Source organism: Peromyscus maniculatus, chromosome X, assembly GCF_049852395.1.
Source record: "Peromyscus maniculatus bairdii isolate BWxNUB_F1_BW_parent chromosome X, HU_Pman_BW_mat_3.1, whole genome shotgun sequence".
In the NCBI taxonomy this organism is placed as follows: Eukaryota; Metazoa; Chordata; class Mammalia; order Rodentia; family Cricetidae; genus Peromyscus; species Peromyscus maniculatus.
The window spans coordinates 113159327-113182195 of record NC_134875.1 but is presented as its reverse complement, the minus strand read 5'-3'; the positions used below and the strand labels follow the sequence as shown (position 1 = coordinate 113182195).

The following is a 22869-nucleotide window of genomic DNA, read 5'->3' as shown; positions in this document are numbered from 1 at the left end:
GTTAAGTGTAAGAGCTAGTTAGTAATAAGCCTGAGCTACCGGGTGAGCATTTATAATTAAAAAAAAGTCCTTTTTTTGAGATGTTATCTTGTTGTGTACCCCTGGTTGGCTTGGTACTCATTGTGTAGTCCAGGTTGGCCTCACACTGATGACAGCCATTTTGCCTCAGCCTCCCAAGTGCAGTGACTGCAATGTGCACCACTATGCCTAGTTCACACAGCCTCACAGCCCTATAATCTAATTACTTATTTATTTTACCCCTTCTTACCTAAAATAACAAATGTGTGTAGTGAAGATTTCTTTTTAAAAAGAAACATTTCAAAATACTTATTGGAAGCAATGACTTGTCTATATTCTTGGTGTATAAAAAAAATACTAACAGATCCATGTTCTATTTGTATGTCTCTCATGATTTTATCATTCTAGAATATTGTCATAGGTGTTGTTATTCTAACATATGCTCATAAGCAATATAAATATAGAACTATACTTTGTATGCATGTCTCTGATTGCTTACTTCTTTTTAATTATAGGAGCCTATGGAGTTGTACTTAAATGCAGACACAAGGCAAGTACATCATTTTTACAAGGAAAAATATGTATATGTATTATTTCAGCTGTTTTGAAACTAACACAATGTTCTTTATATGTGAGCATGTAATTAAAATTGTCTGGTTCAGTGGTGACTCTTAATGAAATAGAATTGATATGTGAACCCAGAGAAAAGGCAACATTTGGGATAAACATGGTCATGGTTAATGATCATTAGCTTTCTTTCAGCTACATGCTATTTTTCTAAGCCAATCTATGTGTGAAAAGTTATATAATGGGAAGAAAGAGGTTTGATGGAAAGAAGGAAGCAAGATAGTGCTATATTAAATTTATATTCAGTTACTTAGGAGCAAGGAGGAGGAGTCTTGTTGTGAGATTTTCATGCAGACCCAGTTGACTACTTGATGGATTCCCATCTGAGATTTGAAAGGTAGTGAGTGGGTAGATGTTTGGCTATGTACTGGGATTTGGGATAATAGTATATTGTTGTGAGTACTGGCTATAGTTGATCACTCTCAAAATCAATCTTATTATAGGTTTTTGACTGCAGCTACCATAAATTATTCATAAAGTCACTTGAAGTTTCATAGCTGTTGCTTAGTGAATGCATCTCACTCAGAGACTAAATTTAAGATGGCAAGTGTTGAAATTGCAACAATTTTAAAGACGTAGTTAAATATTTTTCCATTTGAATGTATCTGCTCAAAGTATTGGTATTTGGCCTCATGTTGTTTTAATTTTAAGATCAAGGCTTTAATAATTTGTGATTTTTTTTTTTAGTGATACAGTTTGGGTCTGAAATGAGTTCAACTATTGGACTCATACATTTAATCATTTGAATCTATCATCCATAAATAATAATATATAATATGTAAATAATGAAAGCTTTTACGTTGGCTTTTTCTTATAAATATTTGCAACCTTTTGATTTTAGAATCCATGACAGTATGGTTTTGTGGTTTACATCATGGATCTATTTTGATACAATGACTTCTCAATTCTTGAATTTGGATGTTTGTATTACTTTTATGTTGAACAGTTATCTGTAGCTCTTTGTCAGTAGCTAATCCTCAAAAGTGGAATGCTACTGGCTCTTGATTAAGGATGATTAAGAATTGAAAATAAATGCAATCAAAATAAATTTAGTACCTTGAATGCCTCGTTAAGAAGTATTACTGTAGTTTGAAATTAAATAAATGGAAAGTTCTCTAATGAAATGCTCTTCTTTTAATGAGTATCCTTGAGTTATAATACATTTCTAAAGTTTAAAAAACCAGAATTCCTGGGTGGGGGATGTTATTACTTGTGAGAAACAGGGTGTTAGATTCCAAGTTAAATTTGACTCTTGTGAACGTAATACTTTTCTGCTATGGCTCTATTTTGTGCAGCATGGTAAATGAAGTTTCAGTTCTTATTTGTGGGTTTTACTTTCTTATTAATTGTTTTTTGAGACATGGTCTCCAAAATCCCAGGCCGCCCTCAAACTCACTGTGTAGGCTGGAATGGATGACATTGAACTTCTAATCTCTTGCCTCTACCACTAGAGTTCTAGAATTAACAGTTGTGTGCCACCACAGCCAGGTTATGCAGTGTTGGGGATTTGAACCCAGGGCTTCTGTGAATATGAGACAAGTACTCTATGAAGTGAGCTACATCTGTACTCAGTCCTAGTGGTGGGTTTTGAACCATAAGGAATTAGGAGATACGGACATGTCTAGCATGCATATACATACATATGTATTATTTGCTTTTCTAGTATGTTAAGTACTATAAATGTTTTCTGCTAGTCTTTTTTTATTTATTGACCTTTAGCCTTTTCTTTGTCTTTTGATTTTTTTTTCTGGGCGGGGGGGGGGGGGGGGGGAGGAGTGGTTTGAGAGAAGGGCTCATGTAGTCCAAACTGCCATCAAACTTCCTATGTAGGTTGGAACTCCTTATCTTCCTTCACTGAGGTTAGAAAGTATGCACCATCACACCCAGCAGGATGCAATTTCATTTGCAGAAGACTAAAAATAGATAGTTTTAAAACTAACTATTTTCATATAGACCATAAGGGCAAGAAAACTATGGTATATTCATCCTTGTAATTCAAAATGCTGTACATATAGTTACTAGGAATCAGAGTTCACATTCAAAATCGGGTTTCCCAAGAGCAGAGGATGCCGTCTCCCATCCACTTTCTTTCAGGCCCATCTTGCTGATACTATTTATTATCAAAACCAAGTATATGAGCCGTGTGGCGGTGGTGGCACACGCCTTTAATGCCAGCATTTGGGAGGCAGTGCCAGGTGGACCTCTGTGAGTTCGAGGCCAGCCTGGTCTACAGAGTGAGTTCTAGGACAGGCTCTAAAGCTACACAGAGAAACACTGTCTCGAAAAACAAAAAACAAAACAAAACAAACAAACAAACAAAACAAAAAACTAAAAAAGAAGTATATGTAAAGACAATATTCTAACAAACAAGTAAATGGAAAGCTGAAAACAAAATACTGCAGCTGGAGGTGTAGCTCATTTGATAGAGCGCTCACGTGGCATACAGGAACACCTAGGTTCAATCCACAGGATAACATAAAATAGGCATGGTGGCACACACCTGTAGTCCTGGCACTTGGGAGATGGAGGTAGGAAGATAAGGGATTCCAGGTTCAAACCAGACACTCTGGACTTGCATCTAAAATTTATCTTTTCCTGCTTTCCACTAAATGAGAGACTCAGATCAGCATTCACAGTATTGTTGTTTTTCCCTCTCATGCATCTAAAAAGATTATCACAGGATGGAAAATTTAAAGCATAAATTAGTGCCGAACTCAGAATAATATGAAACTCTTTTTAGCATCGGCAGCTGTTTAGTCGCTTGACTTGTTAGAGTATATCCTTTTCCCAGCTAAAATCAGACCTTCAAATCTATGTTCCATTATATAAAAATTGAGAATCTGATGCGCCTCATAGGATTTATGCTTTAGAATCAAATGAACAGATTACTATGGAGTTCATGTTAGAGTTAAATTATATGTGATCCTCCTTATTGTGTTCATTATATGAAAAAGAATTGTATTAATATATTCGCATATCTAACATTTTGGTGAGATGCTTAAAAATTTATGCATTACATCTATATGATTTTTTTATACAGTAGGCCTGTTTCTTAACCATAGATCAGCTGTTGTTAGGTGTGGATATATATATATATATGTATATATATATATATATATATATTAACCATCATAATAATGTTATATATAATTAAATATTTCATAATGCATTGTACATCTAAGCAAGTATGAAAATAATTTTAGATCTGTATACTGATAGGTTTAGAGGTCAAATATTGCTTGTCTTTCTGAACATAATATGATAGGCTATTCTAGCCCAAAGGCTATAATTTTTTTTCTTCAACTATTTCTTTTTGAGATTATAATTACATCATTTCTCACCTTCTCTTTCCTCCCTTCAAACCCTCCCATATACCCTTACTCCTTCTCTTTCAAATTTATGGTCTCATTTTCCTTAATTGTTTTTACATACATGTGTGTGCATGCATATATATGTGCATATATAAATATACATATAAGTGCAACCTCCTTAGTCTGTATAATATTTATTGTATGTATGTTTTCAGGGCTAACCATTCAGTACCGAATAACCAATTGATGTGCTCTTCTCTAGACTCCAGCACCTAAGGCTCTTATAGGTGACTTATAGGAGACTATACTTGCTTGATTGCTTGCTTGCTTGATTGATTGTGGTGTGGTACAACAGCGTATACATGTGGAGGTCAGAGGACAATTTTCAGGAGGGGGTTTTCTCTTTCCACCACATGCGTTCTGGGGATTAAACTCAGGTTTTGGTGACAAGTACTTTTACATACTGTGCTATCTCACACTCTGAAGATTCTGCTCAATTAAAAATACATAGCTTGTGCTTTTTTGATAGCTTCTGTTTATTGTTATGTATACCCATTTGCATGTATCCGAAAAGGTCTTAGCAATGACTAAGCTTCTGTTTATAATGCCTTATGACTACTCATATTCGTAAGATACACTATTTTTAACCTTTACCCTGCACAGATACCTTGGTGATTATAAACCTGTAATTCCAGTTCCAAGGGCAGGCATCAGACCCTTCTAGACTCTGGGCACCTGCATTCATACATACATACATACACACACACACACACACACACACACACACACACACACACACACACACACACAATTTAAAATAAATTGAAAGATGTTAAAAATTAATCCAGTAGTAGATAGCACATATTAAGCACTGTCATGTATTTAGACACTCTGCAGATGTTTCAATCTCCACAACAGTTCTGTTCTTATCCTCATTTTACAGGTTAGGAACCAGTACTAAGTGGACCATAGGAAGGCCATGATCACTGATCTGGGAAGTGGTGAAGCCAGGCTTTGTCCTGCCTCTAGAAGTAGCTAACTTGAGAGGGAAATGGAGGTTTGAAATGCTCACGTGAGGGAGTGCTGAGCTGAATGAATGGGCTATTGAAATTGGCAAGACTAAAGGAAGCTAGGAAGGAAGGAAGGGCTTGAAAGACAGTATTCATCAGTAGTCTAAAAGTTATAGGAGGACCTATGATGAGGAGGATTGAGAGGTGACCAAATCCATGTATTGCAATGAGCCATTTATTACATAACCTCTAAGTGAAATTGTCACAAGATTTTTTTTCTGTTTTTCTTTTCTTTCCTTTTTATTTTTTAGTAGATAGACAATCTAGAATGTGCTATTTTTCTCCTTTGAGTATTGAAAAATTAAAGTTGTGGTAGGCAGTATAGAATTGATTAAATGTTCACTCGTTGTGCTGGCTAGTGTCAACTTGACACAAGCTGGAATCATCTGAGAGGAGGGAGCCTCAATTAAAATTTCTCCATAACATCGGGGCTGAAGACAGGTTTGTAAGGCATTTTCTTGATTGATGATTAATGTGTGAGGGCCCAGCTCACTGTGGGTGGTGCCATCCCTGGGCTGGTGGTCCTGGGTTCTGTGGTTTCTTGTAGAACAAGAAAGCAGGCTGGGCAAGCCAGTAAGCAGCTCCCCTCCACAGCTTCTGCATCAGCTCCTGCCTCTGAGTTTCCACCCTCGCTGCTTTTGATGATGAACTGTTATATGGAACTGTGAGTGAAATAAACTCTTTCCTTCCTCAAGTTGCTTTTGGCCATGAAAGACATAGTAACCTCATTAAGTCACTAGTAACAAATACCTTTATTTCTCTGTACAGGGAAGACATTCTTGGTTGTTTTTTACTCAGTTGTTAATCTTTTGCTATAAGGTTCATTGTTAGTTTTTTAATGCTCTTTTTGAGAGAGGAGGTGTCCTCATAATGTAATCCAGGCTTTCCTGAAACTCACTATGAACCTTAGGCTAGCCTTGGTTCTCCTGCCTTAGCTACCTGAGTGCTAGGGATATAGGCTTGAGCCATCTTGCCTGACCAGACTTCATTGTTAACAGCATACTATTTCTTTTTCTTTTTCTTTTGAGATAGTGTCCCCCACTGTAGCCTAGGATGCCCTGGAATTCATTGTGTAGCTTAAGCAGGCCTCAAAGATGTAGCAATCCTTCTACTTTATCCAAGAGCTAGGATTCAGGGATGAGCTATCACACCTTACAGGAGCATATATAGTGATTCCTTTTGCTTTTCTCTGAAACAAAACAAGAATTTCTGACCTTTTAAACATCAAATTGTATTAAGGCAATATTGAGGAAAAGCCAATGACCAATCTCCAATTTAACAGTTTCTTTATAGTTTGGGCGGATATATTTACTTTGGGCAAATGGCTGCCACCTGAAACCATGCAGTATTTTCTACTAAAACAAAACTAAACTTGCTTTTTAAAACCACGTTAAAAAAGCAAATCTTTCTCATTACTATTTAGTTTTAGGCTTCATATGTGAATTACAAATTTAAAACAAAGATCAAAGAGATAAGTCAGGTAGAATAGAAATAAGTTTGTTATATTATTTTCTCCATCATTGCTTTCCTCTTTATTTAAATAATATCAAAGTTCCTACTTCTTGTATGTAAAATTTTTATTAGTTAAAATCATGAAGAAACTTAGGGTTATAATAAAAATTGTGAAAAGCTGGAAATAACTTTATATTTTTCATCATAATTAATTTTAAAGGATTCATTCTCTTAAATGACATTAATTTACTGAGAGTTATGGAGATTAATGGAACATCACTGAATTTCAGGTTCAAGGCAAAGATAATAGGAATCATTAATAAAGAAAAAATATCATTTGTCTTCTTTTACAGAGGCTCTCATATGGAACCATTAGTTCATTTGGTTTCTGCTCTTGACCTGTTTTTCTTTGTTTTTTATCCAATTAATTTTCTGAAATACTGTAAGACTTTCATTAAACTCTTCTTTGTAGTTATGTTTTATATTTCAGGATCTGCTAGTCTTTATTATTTATTTACTTATTTCTTTTTGAGACAGTGTATTTTACTGGAACTCACGATGTAGCACATGATGACTTTGAACTTGTGGCATTCTTTCTGCTCCAGTTGCTGATGTATGGGAATAACAAACTTGAGCCACTGTCTTAGTTAGGATTTTATTGCTGTGAAGAGACACCATGGCCAAGCCAACACTTATAAGGAAAACATTAAATTGGGATGACTAGCTTACAGTTTCAGAGGTTTAGTCCATTATTATCATGGTGGGGAGCATGGTGTGCAGGCAGATGAGGTGCTGGAGCTGAGAGTACCATATCTTGCAGGCAACAGGAAGTCGACTGACTGTCACACTGAGTGAAGCTTGAGAAAAGCTCAAAGCCCACCCCCACAGTGACACACTTCCTCTGATAAGGCCACACCTCCTAATAGTGCCATTCCCTTTGGGAGCCATCATCTTTCAAACCACCACAGCCACCAATTCCTTCCACTAATATATTGATAGGTAAAACTAATCATTTATCAACAAAAGGAATAATCAGTTGTGCGTATTTTCCCGGCAGATCTGACTTCTTTAGGGAACTAGAAGAATTTGGACCTTTTCTTGCTTCCTGGTTGCTTTAATCTTCATCAGCCTCATCTGGATTTGGTTTTATGATTATTCCTTAGTTAACAGAGTAAAGAAATCCTCATATCAGAATTACCCAGTACTAGTTCTGTCTATGCTGAGGATTTTGCCTCATTCTTTCTCAGGTTTTTTTGTTTGCTTACTTGCTTTTCTTTTCTCTCTTTCTTTCTTTTCTATCTGTCTATCAGATAGGTACTTGATATTTAATCCTGACTGGGCTGGAACTTGAAATGTAGATCAGGCTTGCCTCTGCCTATTCCTACCTCCCATGTGCTGGTAATAAGGGCTGCACCAACATGCCTGGCCCTGACTCAGTTTCTAAAGCATCATTTCTACCCTCCATAGATGATTTTTCCCCAGGCTGCTATTCCAGTTAATCAAATTCAAATGATCAGGATCATTCATGTTGGATCCCTTTTTAGGGACCAAGTCCAGCTTTTTTGTACCATCTCTCTTTTATATGCTTATTTCAGTTTTCTCATTTCAATCAGTGTTATTCTTTATTCAGCATTTATAGGTTGAGTTTTAAATCCCCTTTTATGCAAATCATAACATAATTAATTCAAAGACAAGAACATTCTTTCTGTATCTCTTTAAGATGAGTGATTTCAAGCTGAGTCATCATGGGGCACACCTTTAATTCCAGTACTTTGGAGGCAGAGACAAGCAGATCTCTGTGAGTTTGAGGCCCAACCTGATCTATAGAGTGAGTTCCAGGACAGCCAGTACTGTTACACAGAGAAACCCTATCTTGGAAGAAAGAGAGAGAGGGAAGGGAGAGGGAGAGAGGGAGAGAGGGGAGGGAGAGGGGGGGAGAGGGGGAGAGGGAGAGGGAGAGAAAGGGGAGGGGGAGAGGGGGAGAGGGAGAAAGAGAGAGGGGGGAGAGAGGGAGAGGGGAAGAGGGAGAGGGAGAGGGAGGAGAGGGAAAGGAAAAAAGGAAGGAGGGAAGGAAAAGAACAGAACAAATAGCTATCGTTTTAGTGAAAAGTGATTTCTTATCTCTAACAAAGGTCTGTGGTTAAGTAATTTATACCATCTCCTTAATGCTGCTTTTCTTCAAAACTTCATAGTAAAAATAAGTATGGGTTATTTTTCTGCACAGGCTTGAAATATGCATTCACTGATAATGTAAGAAAAAGTTAATTAACAAATGCCCATTTAGTGGATATTCTCAAATAATAAGTATAGTCCATTTGAAAGCAATGACTGGAAAGTAGTGCAGTGTGGATCTATTCCTACAAAAAAAAATCTAGCTCCAAAATAATTAGTAGCTATCATTCATATTCTATGGTACTTTTGAACTTTAATATTTCTTCATTTAAAGCTTTATTTCATATGTTAAAGTATTTTCATTTAGAAAAAAATCAAGAACTTAAAAACATCCTCTTCACACATGCACACATGCACACACATGTTGCGGGTGTCGAATGTGTGAGGGTCAGAGGGCAACTGGGGAGTCTTCTCTCCTTCCACCTTTGTGTAGGCTCTACGAATTGAACTCGAGGTCATAGGCTTGGTCAGTAAGTACCTTCATTTGCTGAGCTGTCTCACTGACCCAGCTTTTTTTTTTCAAATCTACCTCTGTACTTAAATCAGTGTGTTCTAGGCCTGACATTATAAAGCAAAATTGAACAAATAACTGCTTAAGGGAAAAAAATCTATTGAGTGCTGACAAGATATCAGCTACTTAGCTAGAAAGATGCTCTTCTAAATTCAGTAAGAATTAACTCTTTTGAGAACATTAGTGCAGCCTAGCCAAACTAACTCATGTAAGGTTATGTTTTGTGTTGCCAGGAAGCTTAAAACATAGTTTAGGGAGGCTAGTCTTAAAGGATCTAATACAAGCTGGGCGGTGGTGGCAGGTGGATTTCTGTGAGTTCGAGGCCAGCCTGGTCTACAGAGTGAGTTCCAGGAAAGGCACAAAGCTACACGGAGAAACTCTGTCTCAAAAAACCAAAAAAAAAAAAAAAAAATCTAATAGAAGATGACAATTGAAAGGATAGTGTGAAACCTCCTTTTTCCAGCTAAGTTCTTTATTTAAGCCTGCTTATGAAAAACTCTTGTCAGTAATAAAACCATAGGATATTACAATATTTCCCAGTGCCCCTTATGACAACTGCCACTCAGTTGAGAGTAGAATTAGGTAGCAACACCATTAGCTGATGACACTCTGAGTGAGAATAGTATAGTGAGAACCTCCGTATAGTAATGATGGCCATAGAACTCAGATAACACACTGGAAACTTGAGCCATAGTCCCTGGCCATTTCCTTTAAGTTTAAGGCCACCATCTTAGGATGGTAAGAGAATTTGCCCTGAAAGTGTAGATCTGGGGTTTGCAAACTACCACACATGAGCCAAATCAGGCCTATAATAGATTTCATAAATAAATAAGGTTTTGTTGGAACACAGCCCTATTCATTTGTGCTATTTCTGTGGATGCTTTTGTGATATAGCTAAAGAGCCGAGTAGTTGTGTTCTGTGACCCATGAAGCAACAAACTATGTCTCATCTGGCTTTTACAGAGGAATGTGCTTATTTCTATTGCTAAGCAAACCTTAAGTAGGAGAATATAGCAGGAATAGCATAGTGTCTCAGTTTCTGCTTCTTGGAGCCTAAGGAATTAACGTTAATAAAGTAGGGGATTTCCACTGAACATTACTTTTTCTTTGATTGGGATTTGGGTAAATTCTTTAAATGGTTACATGGAAAGTTTTGTGTAGTTACCTCTTTCATATATTAACTGTCAAACAGAAGTAGAATGTTCTGGGAATCAGGCATACAGAAACATATACAAACTATTCATGCTTGTCCAATAAGTGACTTGGAATAGCTGTTATTCCACCCAAAGTTGAACAAAGCACAATACACTCTTTTTGAGAATAATGAGCAGAGTCTTTGGGTTTTTCACATTTATTTATTTGTTTGTTTGTTTATTTATTTATTTAGGTGTTTCAAGATAGGGTTTCTTCGTGGTAACTTTGGAGTCTGTCCTAGAACTTGCTTTGTACACCAGGCCGGCCTCGAACTCACAGAGTTCCGCCTGCCTTTGCCTCCTGAGTGCTGGGATTATAGATGTGTGCCACCACTGCCTGGCGCATCTTTGGTTTAAAAAAAAAAAGACATTCTCACAATATGAAGAATAAAATTCTTTCGAGAAAAACAATTGAATGTCTTTCTTATATAAATCAAGTAGAAATAAATACTTTAATAAGACAATAATAACACTTGTTTAAAGTTTCTCATCCATGTAGTGTGTTAGCTACTTTACCTCCTAACTAATTTAGAAAAACAGAATTATCTTTTATATAGGGGAAACTGATTCTTATGTAATTTAATTTCCTAAGACCCATACAAATTGATTCTTTTTTTTTTTTTTTTTTTTTTTTTTTGGTTTTTCGAGACAGGGTTTCTCTGTGTAGCTTTGCACCTTTCCTGGAGCTAACTTGGTAGTCCAGGCTGGCCTCGAACTCACAGAGATCCACCTGGCTCTGCCTCCCGAGTGCTGGGATTAAAGGCGTGCGCCACCACCGCCCGGCTACAAATTGATTCTTAATAGAACTGGTAGTTAAGACACAATTTTAACCCCCTCAATTAATTTACAATTAACATTACATAAATTAGCCATTTTCAGATGCACATTTCCATGACATTTAGTACATTCACAGTCATTCAAGTTTCAAAGTATTTTTGTATCTCTAAAGAAATCTCCATATTTATTAAGTGCAAACTCCCCATTTCAATTCTCCTGGTAGTTGGATTTGCTTTTTGTGTTTGTGGGTTTAGATACTCTGAATATTTAATATATGTGAAATTGTATGACATGACTTTTGAATTTGGTTTTCTTTGCTTAACAAAGTTTTTTTGAGGTTCATCCACATTGTACCATGTATCAGTGATCCGTTTTTTATCATGCCTGATTGACATTTTGCTATATTGTTTGCATCTCCCATATTTTGTTTATGTATTTTTAGTGGATGGATGTTTGATCATTCTTTCTGTTGGCTATTGTGAATAGTGCTGTTATGAACAGTCATGTACCAGTATTAGAGATCCTGTTTTCAGTTCTGTAGGGTGTATGCCTAGGAGTGGAAAGACTATCATATGGAAAGTCTATGTTTAACTTTTCTGAGGAACTGCCTCACTGGTTTCCATAGCAGCAGCAGCAGCACCACCACTCTATATTCCCACCAGCAATGTAGGCAGACTCCAGTTTTTCCACATCTTCACTTTATTTCCCTTTTTAAACATTGTAGCCTTCCAAGTGGATGTAAAGTAGTACTTCATTGTTGTTTTGATTTACACTTCTCTGTGATTGGTTATGTTGAACATCTTTTCATGGACTTATTGGCCATTTGCATACTGTCCTCTTTTAAAGAAAGATTTATGTTGATTTGTTTGTGTTTGTGGATGTATGCATATAAATGTGTGCATGTGCACGTGTTCCTGCCTATAGACACATACCTGGAGAAGGTATTAGGCATCCTCCTTAATCGTTCTCTACCGGTTTCTTTAAGGCAGGATCCCTTCCTGAACTTGGGGCTTCTGTCTTAGCTAGGCCCCAGTGATCCTTATGTTTCTGTCTCCCTAGACCTGGAGTGTTACCGACTTTCTCAAGGATGCCTGTTTTGACATGGTTGTAGGAATCTGAACTCTGGTCCCTGTGATTGCTTAGCAATCTTAACCACTGAGACATCTGTCCAACCATTTGTATATTTTATTTAGGGAGTTGTCTCTTCAACTCTTTTTAAAGACAAGATCTCTGTAAGATCACTACGTAGCCCAGGCTGCCCTAGAACTTACAGAGATCTGCCTGTAAAAGTCCATTTTTAAATTGATTTGTCTCTTTTGTTGTTTAAATTTCTCATCAGGCATGTGGTTTGCAAGTATTTTCTCTCATTCTATAGGTGGCCTTTTCATATTCTTGTTAATGTCTTGGATGCATAAAAGCTTTTAATTTTGATGATATACTATTCACTTTCCCTTTATTGGTTGCATCCTGAAATCTAAGGATGGGAAAGTTTAGAATACTAGTATAATTTAGCTTTTATGTCTACTGGATCCTTGTTTTATTTTGAGTTAATATTTGTATGATTTTCCTATAATGTGATATAGAGGTCCAACCTTATTTTTATTTTAAATTAACTAGTTAATTAATTTAATGTGCATGTGTCTATGCACCACATTTATGCAATCCACACAGAGGCCAAAAGCGGGTGGTAGATCCTCTGGAAGGAGAGCTATATATAGATGGTTGTGAGTTGTCCTGTGGGTGTTGGGAATCTAACTCTGAACTTCTGGAAAAGCTGGTAGTGCTCTTAACTATTGAGCCATCCCTCTAGCCCCTGGTTTTGGTTTTTTGGTTTGGTTTGGTTTTTTGGGGGTGTGTGTGTGCACGTTTGTGTGTAATGTATGTGCTTTGTGTGTGTGTACATGCCAGGTATCTTCCTTTATCAGTAGCTACCTTTTTTTTGGAGACAGAATCTCACTATGCATCCCCGTCTGTCCTAGAACTCACTATGTAAACCAGGCTATCCTTACAGAGATCTGCTGCTGCTGCCTCCCTAGTGCTGAGATTAAAGGTGTGCACCACCATGCCCTGCTCCACCTTACTTCTTGAGACATTGTCTCTTACTGAACTTGGCCAGCCAGCAAGCTTCAGGGATACCCCTATCCGCCATGGACATATTTGCACTACTAGTGTTAGGCATTTGTGCAGCTGTTCTTGGCTTTTTATGTGGGTGTTGAAGATCTGAACTGGGACTGTCCTTACGCTTCCATGGCAGGCACTTTACTCATGGTGCAAAGTCCCCAGCCCCTGCTTTTGTTTTCTTTTAGACTGGGTCTCAAATAGTTCAGGCTGCCTTCCAAGTCAACTTTGACTAAGGATGACCTTGAACATCTACTCTCCCTGCTTCCACATACTAAGTGCTGGGATTGCGGTCATGAGCCACCACATCTGGCTCTTATTTTCATTCTTTTACATACAAATATCCAGTTGTACTAGCACCTTTTGGTAAACAGTCCTTTCTTCCGTTTACTTGTATTGAGACCTTTGTTGAAAATCATTTGCCATAGATATGTGTGTCTGTGTGTGTGTGTGGGGGGGGGTACATTTCATTGATTTTTGTCCATTGGGCTTTGTGCCTGTCTTCATGCCAATACCAAATTGTCTTGATTATACAACGGTGTAAGAAAGTTTGAAATCAGAAAATCTGAGTCTTCCAGCTCTTTTCATTTCAATGCTCTTTTGTATATTGAGGAACCTTGTGCTGCCATATTGATTGTATGATCAGCGTTTTCATTCCTGGAGGTGGGGAAGCCATTGGAATTTTACTAGGGGTGACAAAGAATCTGAAATCTATCCCCAAGTATTTTATTTATTCATTTATTTGTTTTCATGCTTTTGTAACTGAAATTGATCTGTTAATTTCTGTTTAAGATTGTTTGTTGGTTGTATAGAGCAGTACTCCTGTTTATTTTTAACTGTGATCAAAGTTGTATAACAAAATTTACCATTTTAAATTGAGTATACAGTTGAGTGATATTAATTGTATTCTCAGTGATGTGAAAACAGCACCATTGTCTGTTTTCAATCTTTTTCATTAGCCTAAATAGATACTTGGAGCTAATTAAGCACTATATTTTCCCTGCTCCACCCCAGCACTTAGTAACCTCAAGCTTCTTTTCCTTTTCTGTGACTTTTGCCTATTGTAGATGTTTTGTGGTGCCAGAATAGTACAATATTTGTCCTTTTTATCTGGCTTCTTCCATTAAATCATATTGTGGGGGTTCATCCATGTTGTACATATGAGAACTTCATTCTTGTAGTGTTCTATTGTATTGTCGTGTATGTGTACATATTATGTATGTATCTTATATATGATCATATACATATCATCATATGATCACATGCATAATATATATGATACACACACTATATGTATTGTATTGTATACATTATGTATATATCATATGTGCCTCTCATTTTCCAATCCATTCATTTGCTGATGGACACTTAAGTTGTTTCTGTCTTTGGCTATTATGAACACTGCTTTACATACAAGGATCCAAGTACTTGTTCTCAGTACTTTCAGATGTATACCTAGTAGCAGAATTCCTGGGTCACATGCTAGCTACACATTTAACACATTGAGGCTTGATCGTTTTTGTGTTTTGATCTTATTTGATCTACTTTGCTAACCTTATTAGCTCTAATAGATTTTTTTGTTTTGTAGATTCTTTAGGATTTTCAACTGTGAAAATTGAAAGTTTTCCTTATTCATTTCCAAGTTGGGTGTCTTTCTTTGTCTAGCCTAATTGATCTAGCTAGAACTTTCAAGTACAAAGTTGTGAAAATGACCAAAACAGGTGGTCTTGTCTTGTTCCGATGTTTAGAGAAAGGCTTTCAGTTACCATTACCTTTCCAGTGCATGATGTTAGCTACAATGTTCAAAAATAACCTCAGCAGGCACGGTGGTGAATGCTGAGGAAGTTGTGTTCTAGTTCTCTTTGTGAGCTCTAGTGGGAGGTGGGGGAGATGGAGGAACAGTGCTTTCTTATCACAAGCAGCTCTTTCAACAAGCTTTTCCTATTGCTGTAAGGGTTTGAGGAGTTGTGGAGGGTGAGGGAAGTTGATTTCTCCCCCTTCCTTTCTTTCTTAACATTCTGATTTCTTTTTGAGGTATAAGATCTTACTGTATATTCCCAGATGGCCTCAAACTCAGAGGTCCATCTGCCTACCTTTCCCTCTCAAGTGCTGCGATTAAAGGCCTACTTTTGAGTTCTTAATACATGAATCATAGTTTTGTTTTTGTTCGACACAGTGTCTCACTATGTAGCTTTAGTTGGCCTTAAACTAGTGGTCCTTCTGAGTGCCAGCATTATAAGCATATACCATAATGCCTGGTTTATTCATAGTTATTTTAAATTCCTTATGTGATAATTCTCAAGGCTGTGCCTTATCTTCATCTGGTTCTGATACTTCTTTGTCTATTAAGGTAGTTTTTTTCTTACTCTTTTGCATGCCTTGTATTGTGTATGTGCTCACTAGATATGGTCTATTGGATGATACAAACTGAAATAAATAGGCCTTTAGTAAATGGCTTATGTTTCTCAGCCAGGAACTGAGCCATTAAATTCTTTTCATTCATTCATTCATTCATTCATTGGGTTTGTATGTGTGCATGCATGCAAGTGTGTGGCTGCACATGTGGAGGTCATAGGACAATTCACAGGGATTGAAGTTTCCTTCAAACGTGAGTTCTGAGAATGTAACTCAGGTTCTCAGGGTTGGCACCAACCACCCTTACCTGCTGAGCTATGTTACCTCGCCGGCCCGTTTCTAATGGTAGAAGTTTAGTTGCTACTGCCTTCAGTTGTCTCTAGAGCAGTGCTTCTCAACCTTCCTAGCTGGGACCCTTTAATACCCTCATGGGACCCTCATGTTGTGTGACCCCCAACCATAAAATGATTTTCGTTGCTACTTCATACCTGTCATTTGTTACTGTTATGAATCGTAATATAAATATGTGACATGCAGGATATCTGATATGTGACATCCAAAGGGGTCGTGACCCACAGGTTGAGAACCACTGCTCTAGAGCCTTTTGTTTGTTTTTTTTCTACCCTTCGGCCCTTTCCTTTCCCTAAGACCTTTCAATAGAGACTGTTGTTTGCACCACATTTGGTGATGATCCATTGTTGTGCACTGGGTCCTTCTTGAAATGGTGGCAAAGAATAAGATGGGGAGAGTGTTTTGTAATCTAGGGCTTCAGTCGGGCACAAGTCCTTGGCTGTATTCTTTACAAATATTGTAGGGCTACTGCTTCTCTTTTCCCTTGTGTTAGGTGAAACAGAAGGAACATTCGGACTAGAGCTAATTAATTCCCCTTCTTCCGGGATACATAAGCTTCTGATATATTTTGTTGGGAGTGTTGTTAGCCCTTGTTATTGAAGAACATTCTGAATTTATTTGAACTGGGTCCGATGGTACAGACTTATAATCCTAGCTGTTGGAGAGGCTGAGGCAGGAGATTCCAGGTAAAAGGTGGGCCTGAGCGATAAGAGTGAATTGACTTGAAAACTGGTGCCTTCCTCCGGTGTTTATTTCAGAAATGCTTACATTCTCCTTCCCCAAAGAAGAAGAGGTTTTTGTTTGGTTGTTGTTATTTTATTTTTGTTTTTTTTTTCTTCAAGACAGGGTTTCTGTGTGTAGCTTTGCGCCTTTCCTGGAACTCGCTCGGTAGACCAGGCTGGCCTCCAACTCACAGAGATCCGCCTGCCTCTGCCTCCCGAGTGCTGGGATTAAAGGCGAGCATCACCACCGCCCGGCTATTTTTGGTTTTTGAGACAGGGTCTCTGTGTGTCCTGGGACTCCCAAGGCCACACACAAGCTCTGGCTGTCCTGGAACTCCCAAGCTGGCCTCAAACTGCCTGTCTCTCAAGTGCTGCCATTAAAGGCAGGCGCCACCATGCGGAGCGAGGAAAAGATTCTTATTGGCTCGCTCTTCTGGGGATATTTCAGAATGGTTACTTTTCCTCTCCTTCAAAGGGGAGGAGATTTCAGAGGCAGAACCTGGTGAGATTCCCGGAGGCAAAGCCGCGGAGTAGGAGGGTCTCTTCCCCTTGGAACTCTCAATCCACAAGCGTGTCTCACTCAGCGTCTGTCAGCTTTCTTTCCTTTGCTAATATTTTACCCTAGTGCCTTCTGCCTCAGGTAAGAGTCTTGGGTGTGATTGCATGTATTTTCCTACCTAGAGATAGGGGCTCTTATGTTCTCCGGTGGGCTGGGGCAAACTTGCCAGTTTTCAGTTTGTTAGGGTTTCTCTTGCTGTAACGACAAGAATGATGATATCTCTGAGCACTGCATGTGTCGGAGCTGAAACTGGAAGTCCTACGTTTATATTTTAAAATTAGAAGGATCTTGTCCAGTTTAAAAATAATGCTCTACAAGAGGGTTTTAAACTTTCCTGTGCACCATTTGCTTAGCTGAGATGACTCATTCTCAGCTATTTTCATCCTTTTGAATCTTAGATCTCCATTTTCATATGTTTAGTAAGAACTTTTTCAGACCAAAATATTTGAAAAGCTTAAAGACCTGATATAGTTCTTGAAAATTGCTAAGAACTGTGCCCTGAATTCATTTAAAAAAAAAACAAACAAAAAAACCAAACGACTCTTGCTTCCCCCAGCCTTGTTTTTTGATTTACCAGCTACCTTTTCGAGAATATGCTAAGGTAGTTTTAGGGGAGTTTCTTTACTGTTTGACCCTATTTGTTTTTGCAAAAGTAACTCAATTTTTAAGGCACTTTACAATCTCTTTAGACTCGGCCCTGTTTAAATTTGACCAATGAATGAGAGTGGCAGTCTTAGACTGCCAGGGCCTTGTTTTCAATTAGCCTGGAGGAATGAACTAATTATAAACTCTAGATCTTGGTGACTTTAGCTTAATAGGACTACTTTTATAATCTGTGCGACAGAGGACAGTTAATCTAAAATGTGTTATTTATCCAGCTGAGAAAGTACTTTGTGTACTTTGAAGCCTTATAATTTGATAACTTGCTAACCATTTTAATTTGGGGAAGCTCCAGTTCTTGTTCGTGGATAACAGTTGCAATCAGTCTCAGGTGATTGACATGCTGTGAATTTTGTTAACCTTGTACTTTTTTTTTTCTAGGATTCCTTTTAAATTTTGTTTTTCCTCACAGAATGTACTGTGAGGAATGGCCATTAAACCAAAAGCAAATTAGTTGTATGGTGTCTAAAATTAGTTATTAATCAGCAAAGTCTTTCTGTGTTTGTGTTAAGAAAATTTCCTGTTTTATTATACCCAATTGTTTACAATGACTATCTGTGTTTGGGAAAATGTTTTTTGAAGGAGGGGAATTAAAATGTTAAGTATGATTAATGTAATTTTAACTCAGCAGATGAAAATTACTTTATAAATGATTGGCTGCATTGAAAGTATTTAATTAAAAATATTAGTTGTTTGTTATGTAAAAATTATCTGTGGCCCATTCCTGGTGAAACTCATTTATTATTCTCTGAATTGGAGATAGAAAGCCCTTCACTCGCAAAGAGCTAGGGGCTCTAGGGAGGAAATGGATGAAGACTAGCAAGTCTTCAGAACTGCTCAGCTCATAGTTTGCATCATACCAGCTTCCACCCACACTCAGTCGCCTAGGGGATGGCATCAATGCTCCTCCTGAAAATGTTTTCATCTTAAGACCTTCATATATCATAATTACATCCTCCTAACTCCCGGTCCCCGTCGTTCTTGATATCCTCGTCACATTTTGTGTCCACCCAAACTCCCTTGCTATCTCTTAGCATAGCGTTCCCATCCTTTTCTGATCTCCATGTCCCTTGCTCTAATCCTGTGCTGCCGGTCCTGCTAGCCCTCCCACTCGCCCTGCAAGCCTCAGCCAACCTTTTGTAACTTCTTCCATGGCCTTGCTCTTGTCCTAGTTTCACAGTGTTATCTTCGTTTCAGCATCCAGGCTTTCTGCTGCTAAGCGGGACCTGACACAGCTCTTCTGGGACCCTCACCCCTTACACTGCCCACTTCCCCAACAGCTGCCTCAACCTCCTGCCTTTTAATTCTTTGAATATAGCAAGGTCTTCACCTTTCTAATCTCGGCTGCTTCCTTCACATCCAGCAATCATTTTCTTACTTTTTGTCTGACTATCTCTAATCAATCTGGCTGGAGTTTTCTTACTTTATTCTTTGTCAGTGCCTCCTGGTTGTTATCTTCTCAGCATTTATTTAAATTTGCAGCTTTTGTATATTCACTTGCTCACTGAGACTTGGCTTTGATTATAAGATATCACACACACACACACACACACACACACACCTATTTCTGAAATTAAGGTGTAAGATACATCTTACACATATATACAAGATATAATTTATTATAAGATAAGTCATTTCATAATTCCAAAATGAAATGACTTATCTTATAATAAATTATATTATGTATTTACAAATTATACCACATATTTAATAAAATGTTATGCTTTTTGAGACAAGCTCTCTGTAGCTCAGGATAACTCAGTAGGTATCCCAGGCTGGTCTGGAATTCACTAGGTAGCAGAGGTCGTCCTCGGTTTTCTGAGACTGGCATGTACCAGCAAGACACCATATTTGCAATGATCTATTTTCCCCAGTTGATTGTACGTTCCACAAGTATGTTCTCTTTTACTCACAGTAAGAGCTCATGCCTATTATAGTACATTTCACCTTGTAGACACTGAATAAATAATGGATGAATGAATATCATTGTCTCTCTTTGGGAAATGTTGGCCCAACTTCTGAAGCTGCATCAATCAGTGTATGAGTATGAATTGTTAATATGCCAAAGAGTTGACTCATTATTTTTGGAGATTGTCTTCTACTTAAATGAAGAAGACCTTTAAATTTATCTGTTTTCCCATTTATGTAACTTGTTCCATTCTAGATACACATATGTTCTGGTGCAGGAACACTTGCCATTTATAAAAAATGAATTCCCGTAAGCTGGCTTTTACCTGGTGTCAGCAATAGTCTTTTATTAGGAGAAGGCACGAGGAAGGCACCACACAGCAGTGGCAGGCTTTTAACCTTCAGGCAGGCGTGACTCTTGAACTCACTTTTTCATTTACTTCGTCCTCCAAGGCGTGCAGTCACTTGGGGTGCCCACTCCCCTTTAAAGTGCAAGAGCAACAAAAGGGCGGCATGAGTAAGTGGAGTGCCTTAGGCCAGCTCCTGGAAGAGTCTCAACCCTACTCCAGAGCTGGAGGAAAGATATGGCTGCAGATCCTTTTCGTTTTCCGGATTCTGCTCCTGGAGACTGCCATCGAGTCAGCCTGGAATGACGACCAGCTCAATTTCCACTGCAACACTCAGCAGCCTGGTTGTGAAAATGTCTGCTATGACCAAGCTTTCCCGATCTCTCACGTGCACCTCTGGGTCCTGCAGATCATATTCGTGTCTGTGCCTACACTCTTATACCTGGCACATGTGTTCTATGCCATTCGGCAGAAAAAGAAGTCGAAGAAGCAAGAGAAGGAACTGGGAGTTGCTCGCTTTGATGGTGCCAGTGTGGAAATGCACTGGCAGAAAATTGAAGTAAAGAAGTCCAAGTATGGCAGTGAAGCCCATAGTAAGGTGAAAATTAGAGGCAGGTTGCTGCTGACCTACTTACTCAGTATCTTCTTCAAGTCTGTCTTTGAGGTGACCTTTGTGCTGATCCAGTGGTACATTTATGGATTTACCCTGAAGGCAGTTTACATTTGCGAACACTCTCCTTGCCTGCATCAGGTGGACTGCTTCCCCTCTCGCCCCACAGAAAAAAGCATCTTCATCGTCTTCATGCTGGTGGTGTCTCTGGTATCTTTAGTCTTGAATATAATTGAGCTGGTCCAAGTCTTATGTAACACCGTTAAGAATTGTGTGAGAGATGAGGATGAGTTTTACTATGGTACAGCTGATCTGCAGAGCCTTTCCCAGGAGTCCTCACCAAGTGTTCTCACTGCCATGGTTCCTAAGGATCAAGCGGGTCCTGTGAAACAAGCTTCAGTCTATGTTTAAAGTGAGCAAAACTACATCAGTTACAGTGCATAACAGAGCCAAAGCAGGGAAGGGCAGGCAGGCCCTGCACTCAGCCTTGTCTTCACTCTGATGATGAGCAGAATTTTCAGAGGGTTTGGGTGGAGAAAAAGCAAAACAAAGATACTGAACACTAGCGTTGTAGAGTAACAGATATCCAGCAGTAGTAGTGGTCATGACAATAGCAGCCTGATATCCTAGATATTGCAATTTGGGCTTGAAAACATTGTGATTTTGCTTGGTTGCTAAAGGGAATCAAAGTGTAGTAGAAAGTGTACCCATGCTTCAGTACAGCTGGTGTTCAGTGGCCTCAATTGTAAAAATTAGCAAATACAAAGACATTAGACCACAGGGTCTGGGATTGAAAGTGGAAGAGACTTGTAACCAAGACATGTGTTACTGTTTAAAGTGCTCGACTCTGGAGGCTTAGGCATCTAGCTCACTGGTAGATGGTTTGTTTAGCATGTGTAAGACCTCAAGTAGCACAAGAATGAAAAGATAGTAACTTAAACAAATGAACTAAATAAATAAAATGATTGACTCAAAGAACTTCTAGTCCAAATATAACTTGTATTAGGCAATGCATAAGGGCCATTCCTCTTCCATATTACCTTAGAATGGTTCTGTGTATGGGGAAGAGTGATTTATTATTTATCCATAGAAGCAGATATGGTGTAAATGCACAAACCTACATTTTAAAGTAATACAAACATACCATTGAAAGTTGAGACTTTCTCTTGGATTTTAGTATTTGAGTCCATACTGTGTTTATACTGTTTAGTTCCTGATGTAAAAGTAAATTATCTTTTCCCTTAAAATGCATCCCCCAATTTATTGAATGATGTATAATAGTTCTGTTGATTATAATGAGTTGTCTTTTTTTCTTGTATATTATAGCAGCAATCATATTGCTGGCAGAAACTATTTTTCTTTTCCAAGATAGAGCCCCAAATGAAACAATTGTACTGAAAACAGCACTTGTGAACACTACAAACGTAAAGAAATGCTTAGAGGTGAACTATGAAATGTGCCTACATGAATTTGGTAATAGTGGAAATTCTTGACTTTCTTCTACATAATGCATATTAATTCAGATGTTACCTTCTGCTGTGAGTTTGGCAGTCTCTTGGGATGACTGGCATTTTTCATGTTCATATTGAGATTTTATTTGGAAAGTAGGAGAGGGTGAGGAAGGTTTGTGAAATACCTGTGTAACTGATTTGAAACAAGTAAGAAATAATACCCATGTCTTCTAATGCCTTTTGAAACATTCCACAGATGATTGAAAAATGTTGAGCTGCAGACTTTTCTTCCTGCATGTCAGCTCCACACACAATTTTATTCAAGAAATAATAATTTGGTTACCATTTAATGTTAATCTACTATCATGTTCAGCTTTGTTTCATGCAATGCAGGCCTATCATACCTTATTCTAGAGAATTCTTTATTCAATAAAGTTGTGAGAGACAGAGTGGTCCATGTGCATTCCTCCTCTGATAGCTTCTTACTGGTCTTTTGAACTCTTCATTGGTGCATCTTAATTTAAGCAAACTAAGCTGGGTGTTGTGGCTCATGGAGGCCACACAATTGCAGAGTGTTCTAGGCTAGCTTGGGCTACAGTGTGAGACAATCCCCTACCTCCTGCCCATGAAGCAAAAGACACTGTATTCACAGTTTTT

The 22869-nt window shown here is 38.2% G+C and overlaps 2 protein-coding genes across 22 annotated transcripts in view; both read left to right on the top strand.

Moving 5' to 3' along the window:
- Cdkl5 (cyclin dependent kinase like 5) overlaps positions 1 to 22869 on the top strand; it is a 201750-nt gene that overhangs the window by 65484 nt on the left and 113397 nt on the right. For all 21 annotated transcript variants that reach the window (XR_013048080.1, XR_013048081.1, XR_013048078.1 and 18 more), the window contains one exon: positions 534 to 568. Coding sequence is in view for 11 of the 21 variants with exons in the window: in XM_076562120.1 (XP_076418235.1) it covers positions 534 to 568 (35 nt within the window). In the remaining 10 variants the exon portion in view is untranslated. The remainder of the gene's footprint in view (positions 1 to 533; positions 569 to 22869) is intronic.
- LOC102911457 (gap junction alpha-6 protein-like) lies at positions 17143 to 22662 on the top strand. Its single transcript, XM_015992123.3, has 2 exons — positions 17143 to 17317; positions 20258 to 22662. The coding sequence occupies exon 2, from the start codon at positions 20318 to 20320 to the stop codon at positions 21170 to 21172; it is 855 nt and encodes a 284-aa protein (XP_015847609.1). The 5' UTR covers positions 17143 to 17317; positions 20258 to 20317; the 3' UTR covers positions 21173 to 22662.